General features: G+C 37.5%; 1 protein-coding gene across 2 annotated transcripts in view; it reads left to right on the forward strand.

Annotated features, from left to right (window-relative positions):
- Positions 1–21420, forward strand: part of PARL (presenilin associated rhomboid like) — a 54492-nt gene that overhangs the window by 19431 nt on the left and 13641 nt on the right. For both annotated transcript variants that reach the window (XM_027539804.1, XM_027539793.1), the window contains exons 5-7: positions 15050–15145; positions 15713–15862; positions 18494–18564. In XM_027539804.1, the coding sequence (XP_027395605.1) occupies positions 15050–15145; positions 15713–15862; positions 18494–18564 (317 nt within the window). The remainder of the gene's footprint in view (positions 1–15049; positions 15146–15712; positions 15863–18493; positions 18565–21420) is intronic.

Raw genomic sequence — 21420 nt, forward strand, 5'->3', positions numbered from 1 at the left:
GTTGAGGACTTTCTTTGGGTCTTAATTGTTTTACAGATACATCTCCCTAAACTTCATATTGCTCTGAAAAAATTATTAAAGTTCAGTTGGTGTCTGTAGGATGAGGGGGGTGCATCAAGTAGCATTCTTCAAAGTTAGACTCATCCCTGGTACTTTTATCTTTCAGCTAGTCTCCTGTATTGTGTTACTGTGCAAGACTTGCAAGCCTGTACTGGAGGTCCCCAGGCACCCCCACAGAGAGTTTTCCCCTCCATTTCTAGCTTTTAGAGGTGCCTGTGAGACACTTTTCAGGTTTTCCTGTTGGCTCAGCAGAATGCTGACTCTACTGTATTGGGTTTCAGGTAAAGCTGAGAGGGAAGAACCCGCTAAATTATTGTATCTGAGCGAGGAGGGGACAGGGAGAAGGAATATGGGGAGCAAAATCTCAACAAGCTGGCGTCACAGTTCCTATACTAGTTCGCATCGACTGTCAGTGCCAAAGTTTAAGCACTGCTGCACCCCAGGCCCTTGATCCTTGTGTCCCAACCTCTAAAGTCTGTGTTTTTCTTCTTTGCTCTTCTGTTTCTACCAGGATTAGTTTATTTTTTAGTTTTAGTTCTAGGGGAAAGGATAAGAAAAGTAATGCTCGGGTGCCATCTAGGCTGCAAGTACCATGTTAGTAGGTACTTTGCAAATACACATGTTATTGTTAGTCCTTATTATTAATCTTAAGAGCCCTGTTAGAAGTATCCTCATTGTTCAAATGGGGTAACTGAGGCTCAGGGAGGTTAATTAACTTGTCTGAGATCACACAGCTAGAAGGGCTGGAGATAGGAAACAAACTCTTTAGTTCAGAAAATACGCCTTTTATTACATCCTTTCACTTTCTGCTGTAGCAAACCTCCACTCATTACTTTTCTGATAAACCACACAGCCTTCCCTGATCCCAGGTATCTGATGCTGATTCATAAGCCAGATTGCAGCAGATTGTCCCAAGGCAGCAGGCATCTATCATTGTGAAATGAATAAATGTGCATGGTAACATTAAAATAATGAGCGAATATATAAAATAAAAAATAAATCTCTCTCACTATAGACTTCCAGTTCCATTCCCCATCCATAACTGTTGCCTTTTTAGTTGCTTATGTATTCTTCCAAAGCATCTGTTTTATAGGCGTTTATGTTTACATCTAACTATGGTTTAAACTATAAATGGTAGCATGTAATACATACTCCTCTACATCTTTATTTTTTTTCACTTAGTATTTTAAAAGGACATTCCTTACTGATATAAGTAGATCTATTGTATGCTTTAAAAAAATGTTTTATTGAAGTGTACCTAGAAGAACTTGCACATGTCATCTTCATGTGCAACTGATTTTCACAAACTGAGCACATCTACATAACTAGCACCTCGATCAAGAAATGGAAATTACCAGCATCCCAGATCATTCTTTGGAATGGTGCTTTAGTAGTCCATGCAAATGAATACTATTGTAACAAGTTTTCTATTAATGGATATTTAGGTTGTCGTTAGTCTTGCTTTCATAGGAAGATGGAAGATGGAAGATGGATAGTCTTTTTGGATTTCCCCTGATTCCAGGATGCTGTGGGACCAGTGCTTAATTTGTTTTGTGGATATTTTCCAGGAGAAGAAATTATAGCCACTGTGTAAGGCCGACAGAATGATCCCTGTGCCTGTAGTCCTGGTTCTCAGGGAACCTGAGGTAGGGACTGCTGAACTCAGTTCTTTGGCTGCTCCATGGATGTATGTGCTTGTCAATGTCTGGACTGGCCATGACTAGCTTCAGTCAGATAGGAGAGCTATGGGGGGATGAACTGGCCCATCTCAGAAACGGAAGGGATGCTGTAGTTAGCTACTGAACTCCACTGGGATAGTCTTTTTTCAGGAAAATAGAAAAAGAGGTTGTACCCCCTTCCTTGGCTAAGGAGGAAGATAGACTTGAAATCACTGAACCCCCAACAGTGCTTTCCAAATCAGTATATCCTTTTTTTAATTCATCGTTAAAAATAAAAACACAGTTCGTCCTTTCCTTGGACACCAATTTGAGGTTAGGGTGCTGACCATCCACACAGTCAAAAGTCTGTGAATAACTTTATAGACGGCACTTTGTTGGATGTTCTGCATCTGTGGAGGACTTCCCGGTGGCTCAGATGATAAAGAATCTGCTTGTGGTGCAGGAGATCCGGGTTTGATCCCTGGATAGGGAAAATCCCCTTGGAGAAGGGAATGGCTACCCACTGCAATATTCTTGCCTGGAGAGTCCCATGGATAGAGGAGCCTGGTGGGCTACAGTCCATGGGGTTGCAAAGAGCCAGACACAGCTGAGTAACTGACACAAACACTGCATCCGTGGATTCAACCAACCATAGCTCATGTAGTAACATAGAATTTATTGTTGGAAAAATCTTCACATAGGTGGCCCTGTGAAGCTTAAACTCGTGTTGTTCAGGTGCTAACTTGAATACAATGCAGTGGTTTTTATTATATTCACAGGTTTGTGCTACTATCACCATCACCTAAGCCCAGAATATTTTCGTTAGACTGTAAAGAAACCCCATAGCCGGTGGCAGTCTCTCCCTGTTCCTCTCCTCCATTTGTCCTTAGACAGCCACTTTCTTTCTCTCTGGATTTGCCTGTTCTGGACACTTCATAAAAATGGAGTCACATAATAGAGGCATTTTGTGGCTGCTTCTTTCACTGATGTATAATATTTCACTTCTTTCACTTATGTGTAATGTTTTCAGAGTTCATTTACTGTGGCATGTGGCAGTACGTGCTGCTTTTTATGGCTAAATAATATTCCATTATATGGATATATCACATTTTGTTCATTCATCTGTTTTTGGACATTTATTGCCACTTTTTGGCTTCATGTTATAATAATGCTGCTGCCAAACTTTCATATATGTGTTTTGTGTGGACATATGTTTTCATTTCATTTCTCTTTGAGTATACCTAGAAGTGGAATTGTTGGGTCATATGGTACTCTGTTTAACTTCTTAAAAATTGTGGTAAAAAAAAAACACATAAAATACACCATTTAAACCATTTTTGAGTGTAAAGTTCAGTGAAGTTAAGTATATTCACATTGTTATGAAGCATCTCCAGAACTCTCTTTTGTTTTGTGAAACTGACACTCTGTACCCATTATACAATGATTTCCCTTTATACCCCTTCCCCAGCCCTTGGTAAACTATCATGCCACTTTCTGTTTCTATAATTTGACTACTTCAGATACCTCATGTAAGTGGAGTCATACAGTACTTGTCTTTTTTGACTGGCTTATTTCACTTAACATGTACTCAAAGGTCATCCATATTATAACATGTGACAGGACTTCCTTTTTTTAAGGCTGAATAATTTATTCCATTTTGTGTATGCACCACATTTTGTTTATCCTTTTGTTCTTTGATGGCCTTTTGCTTCCACCTCTTGGCTCTTGTGAACAGTGCTGCCAAGAACGTGGGTGTGCAAATCTTTTTGTGTCCCTGCTTTCGGTTCTTTTGGATATATAACCAGAAATGGGATTGCTAAATTATATGGTAGTTCCATACTATTTTCCATACTGTTTGCACCATTTAAAAATCCTACTGCATCCTTGCCAGCACTTGAAAATTTCTGTTTATGGTGTTTTTTAAAGTGAGTGCCATCCCAATGGTTGTGAGGTGACACATTATTGTGATTTTGGTTTCTGTTTCTCTAATGGTGTCGCATGTCTTTTCATATTCTGGTTGGCCATTTGACTGTCTTCTTTGAATAATTATTCAATGTTCAGAGTCTTCACTCACTTTAATCAGGTTGGCTTTTGTTGAGATGTAGGAGTTCTTTATATGGTCTAGATATTAACCCTTTATCAGCTGTGTGATTTGCAAATGTTTTCTCTCATTCTGTAGGTTGCCTCTCGTGTTCTTTGCACAAAAGCTTTTAGGTTTGATGTCACATCTGTCAATTTTTGCTTTTTTGTTTGTGCTTTTGGTGTCATATCCAAGAAATCATTGCCAAATCTAATGTTATGAAACTTTTCCCCTATTTTTTTCTAGGAGTTTTATAGTTTTGGTCTTAGCTTTAGGTCTCTAATCAGTTTTTAGTTAATTTTTGTATATGGTATAACAAAATGAGCAAAGTATTTGGACATTTATCCAAAGATGACTTTCAAATGGCCAACCAGCATATGAAAAGGTGGTGTAAGGTAAGAGTCCAGTGCATCCTTTAAGTGTGGATATCTGCTTTTCCCTGTGTTCTTTCTGTAGAGTTGCCAGGTGGTTTTCTAAAGTGAGTGTACCATTTTATATTCTCTTTGGCAATGTATAAGGATTCCATGTGTTATTACTTGTCTTTTTCTATCAGCAACTACAGTTTTTTTGGTATTTTTTTATTGTGATAAAATATACATAACATACAATCTATCATTTTAGTCATAAAATGTGTAATTCATTGGCATTAAGTGCATTCAGTGTTGTGCAACCATCATCACTATCAATTTCTGGAACTTTTCATCATCGCAAACAGAAATTCTGTACCTGTTAATAACTTCCTGTTCCTCTACCCCTTAGCCTTTGGTAACCACTATTCTACTTTCTGTTTCTATGACTTTGCCTATGTTTCATATAAGTGGAATTATAAAGTATGTTTTTGTGTATGGCTTCTGTTTAGCATACTGGTTTCCAGGTTCATTCATATTTTAGCATATATCAAAATTTCGTTCTTTTTAAATGCTGAATACTGTTTTTTTTTTTAATTAAAAAAACTGTAGTTGATTTACAGTGTTGTGTTAATTTCTGCTGTATAGCAAAGTGATTCAGTTATATATATATTTATACACATACATTCCTTTTTTAAAATACTCTTTTCCATTATAGTTTATTGTAGAATATTGAATATAGTTCTCTGTGCTATATATACAGTAGGATGTTGCTGTTTATCCCTTCTGTATACTAAAGCTTACATCTGCTAACCCTGACCTCCCAGCCCACCATCCCTCCTCCAGCTTCCTCCAGCTTCCTCCTGCTTGGGAGCCACAAGTCTGTTCTCTGTGTTTGTGAGTCTGTTTCTGTTTCAAGTGTGTGTGTGTGTGTGTTAGTTGTTCAGTCATGTCCTACTCTTTGTAGTCTCATGGGTTGTAGCCCAGCCAGGCTCCTCTGTCTATAGAATTCTCCAGGCAAGAACACTGGAGTGAGTTGCCATGCCCTTCTTCAAGGAATCTTCCTTACTCATGGGTTAAACCTAGGTCTCCCTCATTGCAGGCAGTTTCTTTACCTCCCGAGTCATCCCGGAAGCCCTCGATAGGTTCATTTGTGTCATATTTTGGATTCCACGTCTAAGTGATACATCATATTTGTCTTTCTCTTTCTGACTTCGCTTAGTATGATGATCTCTAGTTGCATCCTTGTTGCTATAAATGGTATTTCATTTTTTATATCTGAATAGTGTTCCATTGTATATATGTGCCACATCTTTATCCATTCATCTGTTGATGAACATCTAGGGTTTTTTCATATATTGGCTATTGTAAATAAGTGCTGCTAAGAATATAGGGGTGCATGTATCTTTTTTGAGGTATGTCTGGGATATATGCCCAGGAGAGGGATTGCTGGATCATATGGTAATTCCTAGTTTTCAGAGAAACCTCCATACTGTTTTCCACAGTGGGCGCAACATCTTATATTCCCACAAACAGCATAGGAGGATTCTCTTTTCTCCACACACCTTTTCCAGCACGATGGCCATTCTGACCAGTGTGCAGTGATACTTCATTATAGTTTTAGTTTTGGTTTGCATTTCTCTAATAATTAGCAATTTTGAGCCTCTTTTCATGTGTCTGTTGGCCATCTGTATTTCTTCGTTGGAAGTTAAGCCCTTGTCAGTTGCATAGTTTGCAGATGTTTTCTCCCATTCTGTAGATTGTTTTTTTCATTTTGTTTATGGTTTCCTTTGCTATGCAAAAGCTTGTAAGTTTGACTAGGTCTCATTTGTTGGTTTTTGTTTTTATTTATTTTTGTTGCCTCAGAAGACCGACCTAAGAAAACATTTTATGTTTTCTTATGTATGATTTATGTCAGCATGTTTTGCCTATGATCTTTTGCAGGAGTTTTAAGGTGTCATATCTTATGTTTAAGACTTTAAGCCATTTTGAGTTAATTTTTGTGTATGATGAGAGGGTGTACTCTTCACTGATTTACACATGGCTGTCCCGCTTTCCCAACACCAGTTGAAGAGACCTTTTCCCATTGTATTAAGGCTGAATAAGATTGTGTTGTATGGATACACTACATTTTATTTATCCAGTCGATGGGCATTGGTTTGTTTTCACCTTTTGGCTGTCATGAATAATGCTGCTAAGAACATTTATGTGTAAGTGTTTTAGTCCCTGCTTCCTATTTTTTGGCATGTATATTTAGGAACGGAATTGCTGCATCATATGATAATTCTGTGTTTAACGTTTTGAGAAACTGCTGATTTTCACAGTAGTTGCACCATTTTATATTCTCACCAACAATGTACAAGAGTTCATTTCTCCTTATCTTTGCCAATGTTTGTTAGTTTCCTCTTTTCTTTCTTTTAATAACAGCCGTCTTAATGTATGGCAAGTGATATCTCATTGTTTTGACTGCATTTCCCCGAGCATCTTTTCACATGCAAGTGTCCATTTATTCTTTAGAGAAATATCTGTTTAAATCCTTTGTCCAGGGACTTCCCTGGTGGTCCAGTGGCTTAGACTCTATACTCCCAATGCAGGGGGTCAAGGTTCAATTCCTGGTCAGGGAACTAAATCCCCCATGCCATAACTATGACCAAGCATAGTCAAATAAAAAAAAAAAAATTCTTTGTCCAAGGATTTTTTTTTTTTTTTTTTTGCCTGGACCACGCTGGGATCTTAGTTCCTGGATCAGGGATCGAACTCTTGCCCTCTGCAGTGGAATCACGGAGTCCTCATCACTAGACTGCCAGGGAAGTCTTGCTTTGTTCATTTTTTGAGTTGTCTTTTTGTTGAGCTGTAAGATTTCTTTATATGTTTTGGATATTAGATCTTTTTTAGACATATAATTTGCAATATTTTTCCTATTCTGTGCATTGTCATCGCTTTAATAGTGTTCTTTGCAGCACAAACTTTTAATTTTAATGAAATTTCTTATTTTATTGTGCTTTAAGTGTTATATCAAGGAAACTGTGGCCTAATCCATGGTCACAAAAATTTCCACCTTTTCTAAGAGTTTTATAGTTTTAGTTTTTACATTTAGGTTTTTGATTCACTTTGAATTATGGTTTGTATTCAGTTTGAGGAAGGTGTCCAAATTCATTCTTTTCCTGGTGGATAGCTACTTACTTCAGCACCATTTGTTAAAAAGACTATTCTTTTTTCTTTTTTTTAATTTTTTATTTTATGTTGGAGGATAGTTGATTAACAATCTTGTGATAGTTTCAGATGAACAGCCAAGAGACTCATGCTGTACATATAAGCCACCACATAACATTGAGCAGAATTCCATGTGCCATACAATACGTCCTTGTTGGTTATCCATTTTAAATACAGCAGTGTGTACATGTCCATCCCAAATTCCTTAACTGTCCCTTCGCCTCTTCTTTCCTTCCAACCATAAGTTTGTTCTCTAAGTCCATAAGTCTGTTGGTAAGTTCATTTGTTTAATTTATTTTTAGATTCCACATATAAAGGATATCATATGATATTTCTCCTTCTTTGTCTGATTGACTTCATTCAGTATGAGAGTTTCAGGGTCCATCCATGTTGCTGCAAATGTCATTATTTCGTTCTTTTCAGTGGCTGAGTAATATTGCATTGTGTATGTGTACCACATCTTCTTTATCCATTCTTCTTTTGATGGACATTTAGGTCACTTCCCTGTCTTGGTTATTGTAAACAGTGCTGCAGTAAACATTGGGATTCACGTATCCTTTCAGCTCATGTTTTTCTCCAGATATATGCCCAGGAGTGGGATTGCAGGGTCATATGGTAGCTCTATTTTTTAGTTTTTTAAAGAAACTCCATACTGTTCTCCATAGGAGCTGTACCAGTTTACATTTCCACCAAGTGTAGGAGGATTCTCTTCTCTCCAAACCCTCTCCAGCATTTGTTTGTAGATTTTTTATGATAGCCATTTTGACTGGTGTGAGGGGATACCTCATTGTAATTTTGATTTGCATTTCTCTGATAATTAATGATGTTGAACATCTTTTCATGTGCTTCTTGGTCATCTTTGTGTTTTCTTTGGAGAAATGTCTATTTAGGTCTTCTGCCCATTTTTTGACTGGGTTGTTTTGATGCTATGAAGCATCATGAACTGTTTATAAATTTTAGAGACTAATCCCTTGTCAGTCACATCGCTTGCAAGTATTTTCTCCCAATCTGTGGATTGTCTTTTCATTTTATTGTTTCCTTTGCTTTGTAAAAGCTTTTGAGTTTAACTAGGTCCCATTTGTTTATTTTTATTTCCCTTATCCTGGGAGATGGGTTGAAAAAGATATCGCTGCGATTTATGTCAGAAAGTGTTCTGCCTATATTTTCCTTTAGGAGTTTTATAGTGTCTGGTCTCATATTTAGGTTTAATCCATTTGAGTCTTATTTTTGTGTATGGAATTAAAAAATGATCTAATTTCTTTTTTTTTTTTTTTTTTTACATAAGAGACTGTCTTTTCAGCATTGTGTAGTCTTTCTTCCTTTGTCATTATTAAAAAGGCTTTTCCCATTGAATTGTCTGGGACTACAATTAAAAAAAAACAAGGCAGTTGACATAGATGTATGGATGTACTTCTGGACTCTGATTCCGTTCCACTGGTCAATATGCATATTCTTTGGACATGCTGTGTTGATTACTGTAGCTTTGTATTTTAAGTTTTTAGACTGGAAATTGTGAGTCTTCCAATGTTGTTAATATGGAGTGTTATATTGATTACAGTATGTTGAACCAGTTTTGCATTCCTGAAAAAGTTGCACTTGGCATGGTTTATAATTTCTTATATTCTGCTGAATTTGATATGACAGTATTTTCTTGATGATTTTCTATCTGTGTTCATAATGGATATTGGTAGTTTTCTTGTGATGTCTTTGTCTGGTTTTGATGTCAAGGTAAGGTCCACCCAGAAACTCAGAGTATTATTTGAAATAGAGTAACCCAGAAACTCAGTGTTATCTTAACTGAAATAGTTAGTGAGATCATACTAGATTAAGGTATGCCCTGAATCCAATGACTTGTGTCCTTACAATAAGGGAAGAGACCAGAAAGACACCAAGAGAAAAAACCGGCCTGTGAAGTGAGGGAGCCAGAGGTTGGAGAGGTGCTGCTGTAAGCCAAGAAATGCCAAGAACCACCAGAACCTAGGAAGAAGGACAGAATCTTTCCTAGATTCTTCATAAGGAAACATGACCCAGTTGATAATTCTGTCCTCCAGAACTGTAGGAGAATACATTTTTATTGTTTTAAGCCATCTAGTTTGTAGTAATTAATTATAGCAGCTCTTGGAATGTAATATACTAGTTAAGCCATCTGGTCTTGGGCTTTTCTTTTTTCCTTAAAAAAAAAAAATTTTATTTATTTATGACTGTGCTGGGTCCTCATTGCTGTGTGGGCTTTTTCTCTAGTTGCGGTGAGCAGGGGCTACTCCTGGTTGGGGTATGTGGGCTTCTCATCGTGGTGGCTTCTCTTGTGGAACAAGGGCTCTAGGTGTGCAGGCTTCAGCAGTTGCAGCCCGCAGGCTCTAGAGCACAGGCTCAGTAGTTGTGCATGGGCCTAGTTGCTCCACAGCATGTGGGATTCTCCCGGACCAGGGATCGAACCTGTGTCCCCTGCATTGGCAGGCAGATTCTTTACCACTGAGCCAGCAGGGAGGCCCTTGGGCTTTTATTTATGTGAATTTTTTTTATTGTTATTAATAATTCAGTCTCTTTACATCTTATAAAGGCCTATTCAGATTTTGTCTTTTTTCTGGAGTCAGTTTCAGTGCTTTGTCTTTCTGGGAATTTGTCAGTTTCATCTAAGTTATTCTCATTTGTTGATATGCTATTGTTCATAGTATTCTTAGAATCCTTTTTATTTCTGTAAGGTCAGTAGTAACATTCTGCTTTCTTTCCTGATTTTAGGTATTTTGAGTCTTTTTGTCTTTATCAGTCTAGCTAAAGGTTTGTCAACTGATGATGTCAAAGAACCAGCTTTCAGTTTCATTGATTTTTCTCTAGTTTTCTAGTCTCTACTTCATCCAAACTCTTTATTATTTCCTTCCTTCTACTTGCTTTGTGTTTACTTTATTCTTTTTTTTTTCTCCTAGTTTGCTAAAGTAGAAGCTTAGGTTATTGCTTTGAGGTCTTTTTTAGTGTAGGCATTCACAGCCCTGTTTTTGCTATATCCTCTAAGTTTTAGTATTGGCTGAGCATGATCTGCCGTAACAAAATATGACACCATAGACCAGGTAGCTTAAGCAACAGAAATTAATTTTCTCATAATTCTGGGGTTCGAAGTCCAGCATGGTCAGTTTCTGGTGAGATCTTTCTTAGCTTACAGACTGCCACCTTCTTGCTGTGTCTTCATATGGCAGGTACAGCAAAAGCACACTCTCTGGTATCTCTCTAATAAGGACATTAATCCCATCATGAAGGCCCCACCTCTAAATCTAATTACCTCCTAAGGTCGCATCCCCAGATACCATCCCGTTAAGGATTAGGTCTTCAACATATGAATCTTAGGGGGACACAATTCAGTTCATGGCAGGTATGTTCTTTTTTTTTTTTTTACATTCATTTCAAAGTACTTCCTAATTTTCCTTGTGATTTCTTCTTTGTTTATTGGTTATTTAAGAGTGTGTAATTTCCACATTTTTTTAATCACTAGCATTTATTAATAGGATGGATAAATATAGGTTGAAAAACATACTTGACAGCAAAATATCAAATTGATAAGCTGGACTATAAAATGTATTTGTGTGTGTGCTAGGTTGCTTCAGTCATGTCTGACTCTGTGCTACCCTTTGCACTGCAGCCTGCCAGGCACCTCTGTCCATCAAATTCTCTAGGCAAGAATACTGGAGTGAGTTTCCATGCCCTCCTCCAGGGGATCTTCTCGATCCAGGGATTGAACCCTGGTCTCTTAAATCTACCTGTACTGGCAGGTGGGTTCTTACTACTAGGCCACCTGGGAAGCCCATAAAATGTATACATTTTTAAAAACATTAAAAAAATTTTTTTTTACAAAGAGCATTTACTATGATGGTCACTTACATCTTGTCATTCACACAGCAACAGTAGAGATCCCGGGGGTAGCATGCAGAACTGAAGTGCCCCAAAGAGGACAGGCAAGAGCAGAATAATATGCTGAGAAAAGACTCTTAAGAGCAATACCAAAAAAAAAAAACCCAGCTAGGCAAAAATATCATCACAAAATTGTACCTGAGTGACGAGAAGCTTAGTTTCAAATCCAGAAACCTAGGTTAACACTTTAGTCTGCTTCATTCATTTCTTTGGATGCTTAACCCAGCCAGCACTTCCATCTTGTAGCCAAATCCAATGTGATCAATCACTAGTCAGTTAAGGCCTCAGCTTTCTACTGAAGAGTTCCTGATAACCCGATGGAGACATACTTGCTCTGGCTTCAGTTAGCATGCTGTCAAGCATCCCTCTCTGTGCTTAACATGCCAACAGAGTACCCAAGTCTTCCTCTTCTCCTTATTCACCATGAATACACATTTACAAACAGGAAGCATTGATACCCCTTTTTAGTAAACATTCCTTTAGAAACATTAAAGGGGGAGGACTTCCCTCTTAAATTCCACATATTTTTGAATTTTACAAATGTATTATTGACTTGTAATTTTATCCCATTGTTGTTAGAGAACATACTTTTTATAATTTCAGTTTTGAAAATTTCAGTTTGAAAGTTTATTGAGACTTGTTTTGTGGCTAAACTATGATCTGTCCTGGATGTGCGTCTCAGAAGGATGTGTATTCTCTTGAATGGTATGTTCTATAGATGTCTGTTAGGTCAAGTTGATTTATAGTATTAAAATCTTCTACATCCTTGCTGATCATCTAATTCTATCCATTGTCACAAATGAAGTGTTGAAGTTTCTCAACCATTATTGAGTCATTTATTTTTCCCTTAAGTTTTATCAAGCTTTACTTTATATATTTTGGGTTTCTATTGTTAGGAGCATATATGTTTATAATTGTCATATCTTCCTCATGGATATCATGTTATATCTTCCTCATGGATATCAAGATTTTTTTTTAAACCCTTTTGTCATTATGTAATATCATTCTTTGTCTCTAGTAACAAATACCATCTTGAAGTCTACTTTTTTTATTCTTGTGACTTTCTAGATCCCCAGAATATGTGAGGTTTTGTAAGCACCTGTGAATATCTCATTGCTAATATTTTCCTTTTAAGATTTTTGTTTAGTCTCTGTTATCTATCACCTCAGCCAGCTGGGAACTTAAACACTTGACTATAATTGCTTTTTTTTTTTTTTTTTTTTTTTTTTTTTTTTTTTTTTTTTTTTTTTTTTTTTTTTTTTTTTTTTTCTTTTTTTTTTTTTTTTTCCAATTTTATGACTATAATTGCTTTTGACAGATTCCTCCTGGGGAATGAATTTTGCACTTGAGCTCCCAGTCAGATCAAATACAGACATCCTTGCTAGTGGGGTCTTCCAATAAATTATTATCAGATAGGTCAGATGATGATAGTTCTTTGGGAACAAGGCTTTGGAAGAGATTCAGCTCCATTCTGCAGTCTCTGGTGGTTGCCAGGCAGCACTGGGAAAGTGGATTGTTTTCATGTAACTTATATCTGAAAAGTGGGGCCTGGGATTAGAGCAGGTTAAAATGCCTCAAAGCTCACTATTCTTACTGAGTTTCATAATTTTTCTTAAAAAAAAAAAAAAAAAGTTGGATTGCTGCAAGCCTTTGGCTAGTTTTCAGAGTTCTGAAAAAGTTGATTCTAACATTTTTTGGGGGCCAACTTTTTCACTGCTTTTATGAAGGAGAGAAGTTTTGGAGGTCTTTATTCCATATTCTTGCTGATAAAATCAAGTGCATCAGTTTTGGCAAAGGTAGGCACTGAGGCACCAGCAACCTTTCCAAATCAATAGTGCCAAGCTAGTCCTAGGCATGACTGGGTTAGGAGGAGGCAAGTAACCCTTCTCTTAAATGGAGATACAAACAGAGACCTTAAACACTTGTACCTTGAAAAGGAAAAGGAGGGGGAGGGAACCATTTTCTTAGAGTAATCTACATACTAGATGTATGTACTATGGGGCTTCCCTGGTGGCTCAGACGGTAAAGAATCCACCTACAATGCAGGAGACCCAGGTTCGATCCCTGGGGTGGGCTGATCCCCAGGAGAAAGGAGTGGCTACCCACTCCAGTATTCATGCCTGGAGAATTCCATGGTCAAAGGAGCCTGGTGGGCTACAGTCTATGTGGTCACAAAGAGTCGGTTATGACTGAGTGACACATACACACATGCATACAACCTTTATGATGTTTAGCGAGTTTTATTCTCACTTTACAATGAGGAAACTGAAGTGAAGGCCATGAAATGCCACAGGCCACAAACCTTCTAAGGGCATACCTTTAGGATTCAGACCTAAAAAGGCTATTCCCTTTATACCATAATTTTCACTTTTTGAGTTATCACTGTGTGATCACTACATTTAGTCATATTTTCTCATTTAGTCATCTTTCAACTCTTTGAGGTAGTTTTTTTTTTTTTTTTTTTTAAACAGAAGAGAAAACTGAGGCTGAGATATTAGGCCTCTTGCCCGGGTTACAGTGTAAACAGGACAGAGTCAGTCCTGCTAGTTTTCTTCATCCTTAACTTTAGACAGTGTGCACTGCTTCTTCAGAGGATTGTCACCTCCTTTCCTGCTCACTTGCTTCTGGGGACCAGCGTATACTGTTTCCCAGTTAAGAGCTGTTTGGTGTCTGAAGTCCTAGAGTGACCAAGGTCAAAAGAAATCCCCTTGGCTATCTGTGTCTCTGTCTAGTAGAAGGAGCACTAGATTAGAAATTCTGGCTTAGCAGAATGTTGCTAGAATTGAAGAAGTTGAAAGGGCTAGTTGCTTGTTGCTTAAAGATATTGAAGGAATGAACACATGTTTACATTTCTTTAATTCAAGTAGATGTGTGCCTACTGTGTGTAAGGAGTTGTGGTACCTAAAAGTAGTGTATTTTTTCAAGTTTGCAGTTCTTAATAACTTAGTTCTTCCCTAGAATTAACTATTGTGTCATAAACCTACTAGTCAATAGACTTTTTAACTATTTAACTATTTTGTCAAAAAGCTTAATTTAGTGGTAGTTCTAGCAACTTCAGTTCTTGCAGAAAAATGAAAGTCACCTGACTCCCACATGTAAACATATTTTCAAAAGCACTTGCAAAATTCTTCCAAACTATTCCTGAATTCTTAAATAATGAGTATTTTTTGCAGACCTGTGGATCTTTGTCTATACGGATGATCTTCTTTTATTTTTAGACTTATTTTTGGGCTATGTTGAGCAGCATTTGGAATCTTAGTTCCTGGACTAGGAATCAAAACTGCATCTTCTGTGGTGGAAATGCAGAGTCTGAACCACTGGGCCACCAGGGAAGTCACTACACAGATGATCCATAGGTGTTTCTGAAAGCTGTTCAAAAGTTAAAGAAGCATACCATTCCCTTTGGAAAAAGAAAGCTTTTTTACTCTTGGTCAAAGAACCTAATTCTGTACATTAGTTCTGTCTTTGACTTGGCCATTTTCAAATAGTAATTACAGATCTGATTATTTATTGAGAAGAAGTAAAATATGGAGCTGAGTGAAGGAAGTTACCTCCTAGAACATTTGCAGTTTTACAGGAATTTTCTGACTTTACCAACCTGTGACAGTTTTGATACTCAAAAACACTGATTTCACTTACTTTTCCTAACTTACCCCCTCTCCCAAGTATGTAATACTTTTTTTTGTGTGATACTGTTTAATGTGGTAGAAAATCTGATTCATATGGACTTTTGATTAGACTTTCTTTGTTTTTATTTTTAATTTCCTAAATTAGAAATGTTTATTTTGTAGGTATCATAGCTGCAAATGTTTTTGTATTTTGTTTGTGGAGAGTACCTTCTCTGCAGCGGACAATGATCAGATACTTCACATCCAGTCCAGCCTCAAGTAAGTCTAACTTGTGTGATTTTTATTTTGAGGTAGAAGTAATATGAAGGAAATATGCTTTATGGTAATTGAAGTGCTATAAGAAATATGACTAACTTGTCAATAGTTATAAGCAAAATCTGGAGGACAGGCTGTAAGCTCGTGGCAGACAGGAACCTCATTTCTCTTACAACTGTATCCAGACACCTAAAATGTACCTTGCACATAGTAGGTTTCCATAATACGGTTTTTTTGACTTAAGATCAGTGATCACTATAAGTTTACTCTTTAAAGAGACTGTTATATACAGTTTTATTTCTGTGATTTAAATAATTTACTAATTATTTTTTCTAGCTAACTTTTTCCATGGGACAAGTTGCTTTTGTTGACCTGAGAATTTTTATTGGTTGCTATAGAAAAGACATTTAAGGTAGCTTGTACCACTTTGAAAAATGCTATCTTAAACCATCTTATCCAGTCTTTTAACTGGCTCTGGTTTGTTGTACATGTTTTTTCCATAATGATAATGAAAAAAGTCTAAAATGGATTGTGTGTGCACAATTACAGGACGTTTTCTTTCTCTTATAGAGGTCCTTTGTTCTCCAATGTTGCTGTCAACGTTCAGTCATTTCTCCTTGTTTCACATGGCAGCCAATATGTATGTCTTGTGGAGCTTCTCCTCCAGCATAGTGAACATTCTGGGTCAAGAGCAGTTCATGGCAGTATACTTATCTGCAGGTAATCAGCTTTCATCTTGGGCCTGTCCGGAGTTTAAGTGCTCTCACCTATCTGGAGAAGGGACAAAGGGAATGATTACAGCCACATTCTATATACAGTAATCCTCAGTACATATTTATTTTTCAGATTGTATATAGAGAAGGATACAAGCTGGTGTAGTACTTAAGCATGTCATTTTTGTCTCCCAAGGCCTTGGTTTCTTTAGCTCAGGCCCACCGTTTTATAGATGAGTGGTTCCCAGACTTCTCGGCTGCCTTAATCATGTGGATCTTTGTTTAATAACTTTACACTCAATTCCAAAGTATGTTCAGTTTCCAGAAAGCTTTTGATTAGAGCTCTCCAGTAAGATTGTCAAGAATGAGTTCGTTCATTTTGTTGCAAGGATACATTAGCATGGAACCACTCTAGTCATCCTGGACTTAGCAGCATTTCTTTGTCTTAGCTTAAAAATGATAACTCATGATTCCAGGTTCCTAAACGCTGCTAAATTGGCACTTGGTTGATTAAAGTTTGCTTGTCTCAAAAAACCGTGAACTTGCAGATGTTCAAGCTGGTTTTAGAAAAGGCAGAGGAACCAGAGACCAAATTGCCAACATTTGCTGGATCATCAAAAAAGCAAGAGAGTTCCAGAAAAACAACTATTTCTGCTTTATTGACTATGCCAAAGCCTTTGACTGTGTGGATCACGATAAACTGGAAAATTCTGAAAGAGATGGGAATACCAGACCAACTGACCTGCCTCTTGAGAAATCTGTATGCAGGTCAAGAAGCAACAGTTAGAACTGGACATGGAACAACAGACTGGTTCCAAATAGGAAAAGGAGTACGTCAAGGTTGTATATTGTCACCCTGCTTCTTTAACTTCTATGCAGAGTTCCTCATGAGAAACGCTGGGCTGGAGGAAGCACAAGTTGGAATCGAGATTGCTGGGAGAAATATCAATAACCTCAGATATGCAGATGACACCACCCTTATGGCAGAAAGTGAAGAAGAACTAAAGAGCCTGTTGATGAAAGTGAAAGAGGAGGGTAAAAAAGTTGGCTTAAAGCTCAACATTCAGAAAACTAAAATCATGGCATCTGGTCCCATCACTTCATGGCAAATAGATGGGGAAACAGTGGAAACAGTGTCAGACTTTATTTTTTTGGGCTCCAAAATCACTGCAGATGGTGATCACAGCCATGAAATTAAAAGACGCTTACTCCTTGGAAGGAAAGTTATGACCAACCTAGATAGCATATTAAAAAGCAGAGACATTACTTTGTCCACAAAGGTCCCTCTAGTCAAGGCTATGGTTTTTCCAGTGTTCATATGTGGGCATGAGAGTTGGACTATAAAGAGGGCTGAGTGCAGAAGGGCTGATGCTTTTGAACTGTGGTGTGGAGAAGATTCTTGAGAGTCCCTTGGACTGCAAGGAGATCCAGCCAGTCCATCCTAAGGGAAATCAGTCCTGGGTGTTCATTGGAAGGACTGACGTTGAAGCTGAAACTCCAGTACTTTGGCCACCTGATGCAGAGAGCTCACTCATTTGAAAAGACCCTGATGTTGGGAAAGATTGAAGGCAGTAGAGGGGGACAACAGAGGATGAGATGGTTCGATGGCATCACCGACTCAATGGACATGAGTTTGGGTAAACTCTGGGAGTTGGTGATGGACAGGGAGGCCTGGCGTGCTGCGGTTCATGGAATTGCAGAGTCAGACACGACTGAGCGACTGAACTGTCTCAAAAAAAAAATGTATTTTGTTTGCAAAATGTACTTAAAGCCGTAAAGTATAAAAATTTATTCCTAAAATCCTTTGATTTAAAAACAGTGTATCTGCCAGTTATGTGTAGTGAAAATACACTCAACTTGGAGACGGAAGACCTAGGTTCAGATCCTATGTCTGCTACCAGCTGTATAATGTTGCAGAAAAGATGGTACCTCTCTGAGGGTAATGGTACTCACTCTTATAACATGGGGTTGTAGAAGGGATGAAAATAGAAACATCTACCACAAGGTCCAGAGCGGGTACTTAATCATTGTTATTACTCATGTGCAGCTAGTCCCTCAAAACAGAAGCTGAGTAACATCTTTGGCCTGTGTGTGTAGTTCTTTCCCCCGAGCATTAATGTTGTTCTAAGTACAAAGAGTCTCTTTCAAATGCCATTAATTCCTGCTCCACAGAAAGTTGTTTTTTGAAATTAGCCACAGTCAAGGTCAAATGACATTGGTGCCAAAGGGACCTAAAAAATCATCTAGTCTAGATCTGCGGCACATTCGTTTGGCAAACTGGGCAAAATACAGACTCCCTGGTCCTGCTCCACAGAGTCTGATTTAGTGTATAGCGTGCAGTCCAGAGAATTCCCACACAGTTGGTGAGTTCGGGCCATAGTCTTTCTTCATACAGTATGGATGAGGAAAATGAAAATTAAGAGGTGGAGTGAATGACCCTGTGTTACTTAGTAAGTGGTGGAGTGGGTCAGGCTTTGCTTTCCCTATAATATATCTGAAGTGATAGGCAGAATAAGTATTTATGCCTGCACCTTGACTGGGGAAGAAACCCAACTGTTGGTCTTCATGGGGTGGAGGTCAGAAATGGAAGCCATTTTTATACCTCACTGAAATTACTGAAATGTGATTTATTTCTTAGGTGTTATTTCCACTTTTGTCAGTTATGTGTGTAAAGTTGCCACAGGAAGATATGGACCATCACTTGGTGCAGTAAGTATTTCTAGTTAAAATTTTTCACTTCATTTTGAAATTTAGATGTACAAGAAAGTTGCAAAATTAGTACAGATTCATATTACCCTTAACCCTGTTATTAGCTACAAAACCACAGTACAACTATCAAAGCAGGAAATTACTATTAAAACAATACTACTAACTAATCTGAGTCTAATATAGAATGTATACATTTGTAAAGCCTTATAAATTTCAGGCTATAGCTTTTAGTCATCTATATATACTTAACTGGCACAGAGTACATATCATGAGGAGTAGTCAAAATAGTGGGTATCCAATCCCCATAAACTGGAGAGCCTAATCCAGCATTGAAAAATTCTAAATAGAGATTTGAATCTGGTACTGTATCTTCTTCTTCATCAGTATTTGTGTGCTATGTAGGTTGGACTACCAAGTACTGTACTTGTTAGAGTCTGGGAATGCATCCAGCGAGCAAGATCAGTTTCCTGGTCTCAATTATGTTCCGGATGATTTTGTAAAAATTACAAGTCTGTTTTCTTTTGCATTTAATGGCAAATTTCTAGACACGTGGAAGTCTTTACATATTTCTTTAAAGACTACACATTTAATTGTGCATAAATACTAATGCACTTAAATGTTTTCAAATAGAAATGTTATGTTTAAAGAAACTACAAATGTTTAATTTCAGAAAAGCACCCTTATGTAAAATAATCATGCCATAATTTGTCTGTTCCTCAGATTTGTTTCTACTTAATTTTCCTGATGAGGCCGGTATCATCAGGAAAGGCCTGTGACCTTTATGCTTTAACTTTAGCCCCCTACCCTTTTTTCTTTGTGGAATGTTTTCTATATAAAATTCGGTGCCAGTATAATTTATGTATTTCAAATCTATTCTGTACCTCATTTGTCAACTAAGTACCTGTTTTGTGAAGACCAGTTGGATGAATCAGACATGGATTTTGACTTCAAATTTAGTTTAGTTGGGGAGCAAACATTACCCACATCTAATATACACTGAAAGGGCTGAGTCATCTTGAGAGGACATTGGGGGTTCTGAAGGTGGGAGTACTTTTCTCGTTAGTTCAGGGGATCTGGCATTTGGAATTAGACTGGGTTTGAATCCCAGCTCTGCCACTTATTTGTGATTTCCAGGACTTGTTACTTTACCTCTCTGAATCTGTTTCTCAATATAAAGTTGTGATATAGATGACACATAGATGTCATCTATATAGATGACAGCCCACCAGGCTCCTCTGTCCCTGGGACTCTCCAGGCAAGAACACTGGAGTGGGTTGCCATTTCCTTCTCCAGTGCATGGAAGTGAAAAGTGAAAGTGAAGTCGCTCAGTCGTGTCCAACTCCCAGCGACACCATGGACTGCAGCCTACCAGGCTCCCCCATCCATGGGATTTCCAGGCAAGAGTACTGGAGTGGGGTGCCATTGCCTTCTGCAGTATATAGTATATTTAATGAGAAATGTGGAGAAAAAAATACTATTGACAGAATTGTGGTAGAAAATAAAAAGTACTGGCCTTATTGCCTTTGAAAGATGAAGATTGATAAAGAATATTTGTCCATTAACATTGGCACAAGGGAGCAAGAATATTGACTAGATTTTGGTAAGGATTTTGTTAGAGCCGTGCATGTTCTGAATCTTATTTAAAAATGGAATTTCTAACTAGTTATTGGCAGGAAGCTTTTCAAATTTTCTGATTTTCAAAAGTTTGTTTGCTGCTAAATATACCCTTAGTCTTGGATGACAAAGATCAATAAAGTATTTATTGTAGGAAGTAGCATATGTAAAAATGTTAGAATTTTTTTCCCTTGAAGTTGTAAATAGTTTTTTGTTAACTTTTAAAAATCTGATTGAAGTATAGTTGATTTACAATGTGTTAATTTCTTCTGTAGACCTAAGTGATTCAGTTATATGTATATACTTTTACATATTCTTTTCCATTATGGTTTATCACAGAATATTGAGTATACTTCCCTTTGCTGTACAGTATGATCTTGTTGTTTATCCTTCCTACATATAATAGTTTGTTCTGCTAATCCCAAACTCTTACTCCTTCCCTGCCCTACCTCTTACCCACTTGGCAACCACAAGTCTGTTCTTTATATCTGTGAGCCTGGTTATATTTCATAGGTATGTTGATTTGTGTTGTATGTAGATTCCACATGTTAGTGATGTCATATGGTATTTGTCTTTTTCTCGCTTAGTATGATAATCTTTAGGTCCATCCTTGTTGCTGAAAAATGGCATTATTCATTCTTTTTTATGGCTGAGTAATATTCCACTATACATATGTACCACATCTTCTTTATCCATTCATCTGTCAGTGGACATTTAGGTTGCTTTCATGTCTTGGCTATTTTAAATAGTGCTGCTATGTACATAGTAATGTATATATCTTTTTGAATTATAGTGTTGTCTGGGTGCCCAGAAGTAGCATCGCTGGATCATATGGCAACTCTAGTTTTTTTTGAGTGATCTTCATACTGGTTTCCACAGTGGCTGCACTGATCTACACTCACATCTCCACACCTTCTCTAGCATTTTTTTATCTGTAGACTTCTTAGTGATAGCCGTTATGACCAGGGTGAGATGTTACTCTATTACAGTTTTGATTTGTATTTCTCTAATAATTAGCAGTGTTGAGCATCTTTTCATGTGTCTATTGGCCGTGTGTATTTCTCCTTTGGAAAACTGTCTATTTAGGACTTCTGGCCATTTTTCAATTGGGTTGTTTGGTTTTTTGATATTGTATAAACTGTTTGTATATTTTGGAAATTAAGCCCTTGTCCATCACATCATTTGCAAATAGTTTCTCCCATTCTGTAGGTTGTCTTTTTATGTTTATGGTTTCCTTTGCTG

Source organism: Bos indicus x Bos taurus, chromosome 1, assembly GCF_003369695.1.
Source record: "Bos indicus x Bos taurus breed Angus x Brahman F1 hybrid chromosome 1, Bos_hybrid_MaternalHap_v2.0, whole genome shotgun sequence".
NCBI lineage: Eukaryota > Metazoa > Chordata > Mammalia > Artiodactyla > Bovidae > Bos > Bos indicus x Bos taurus.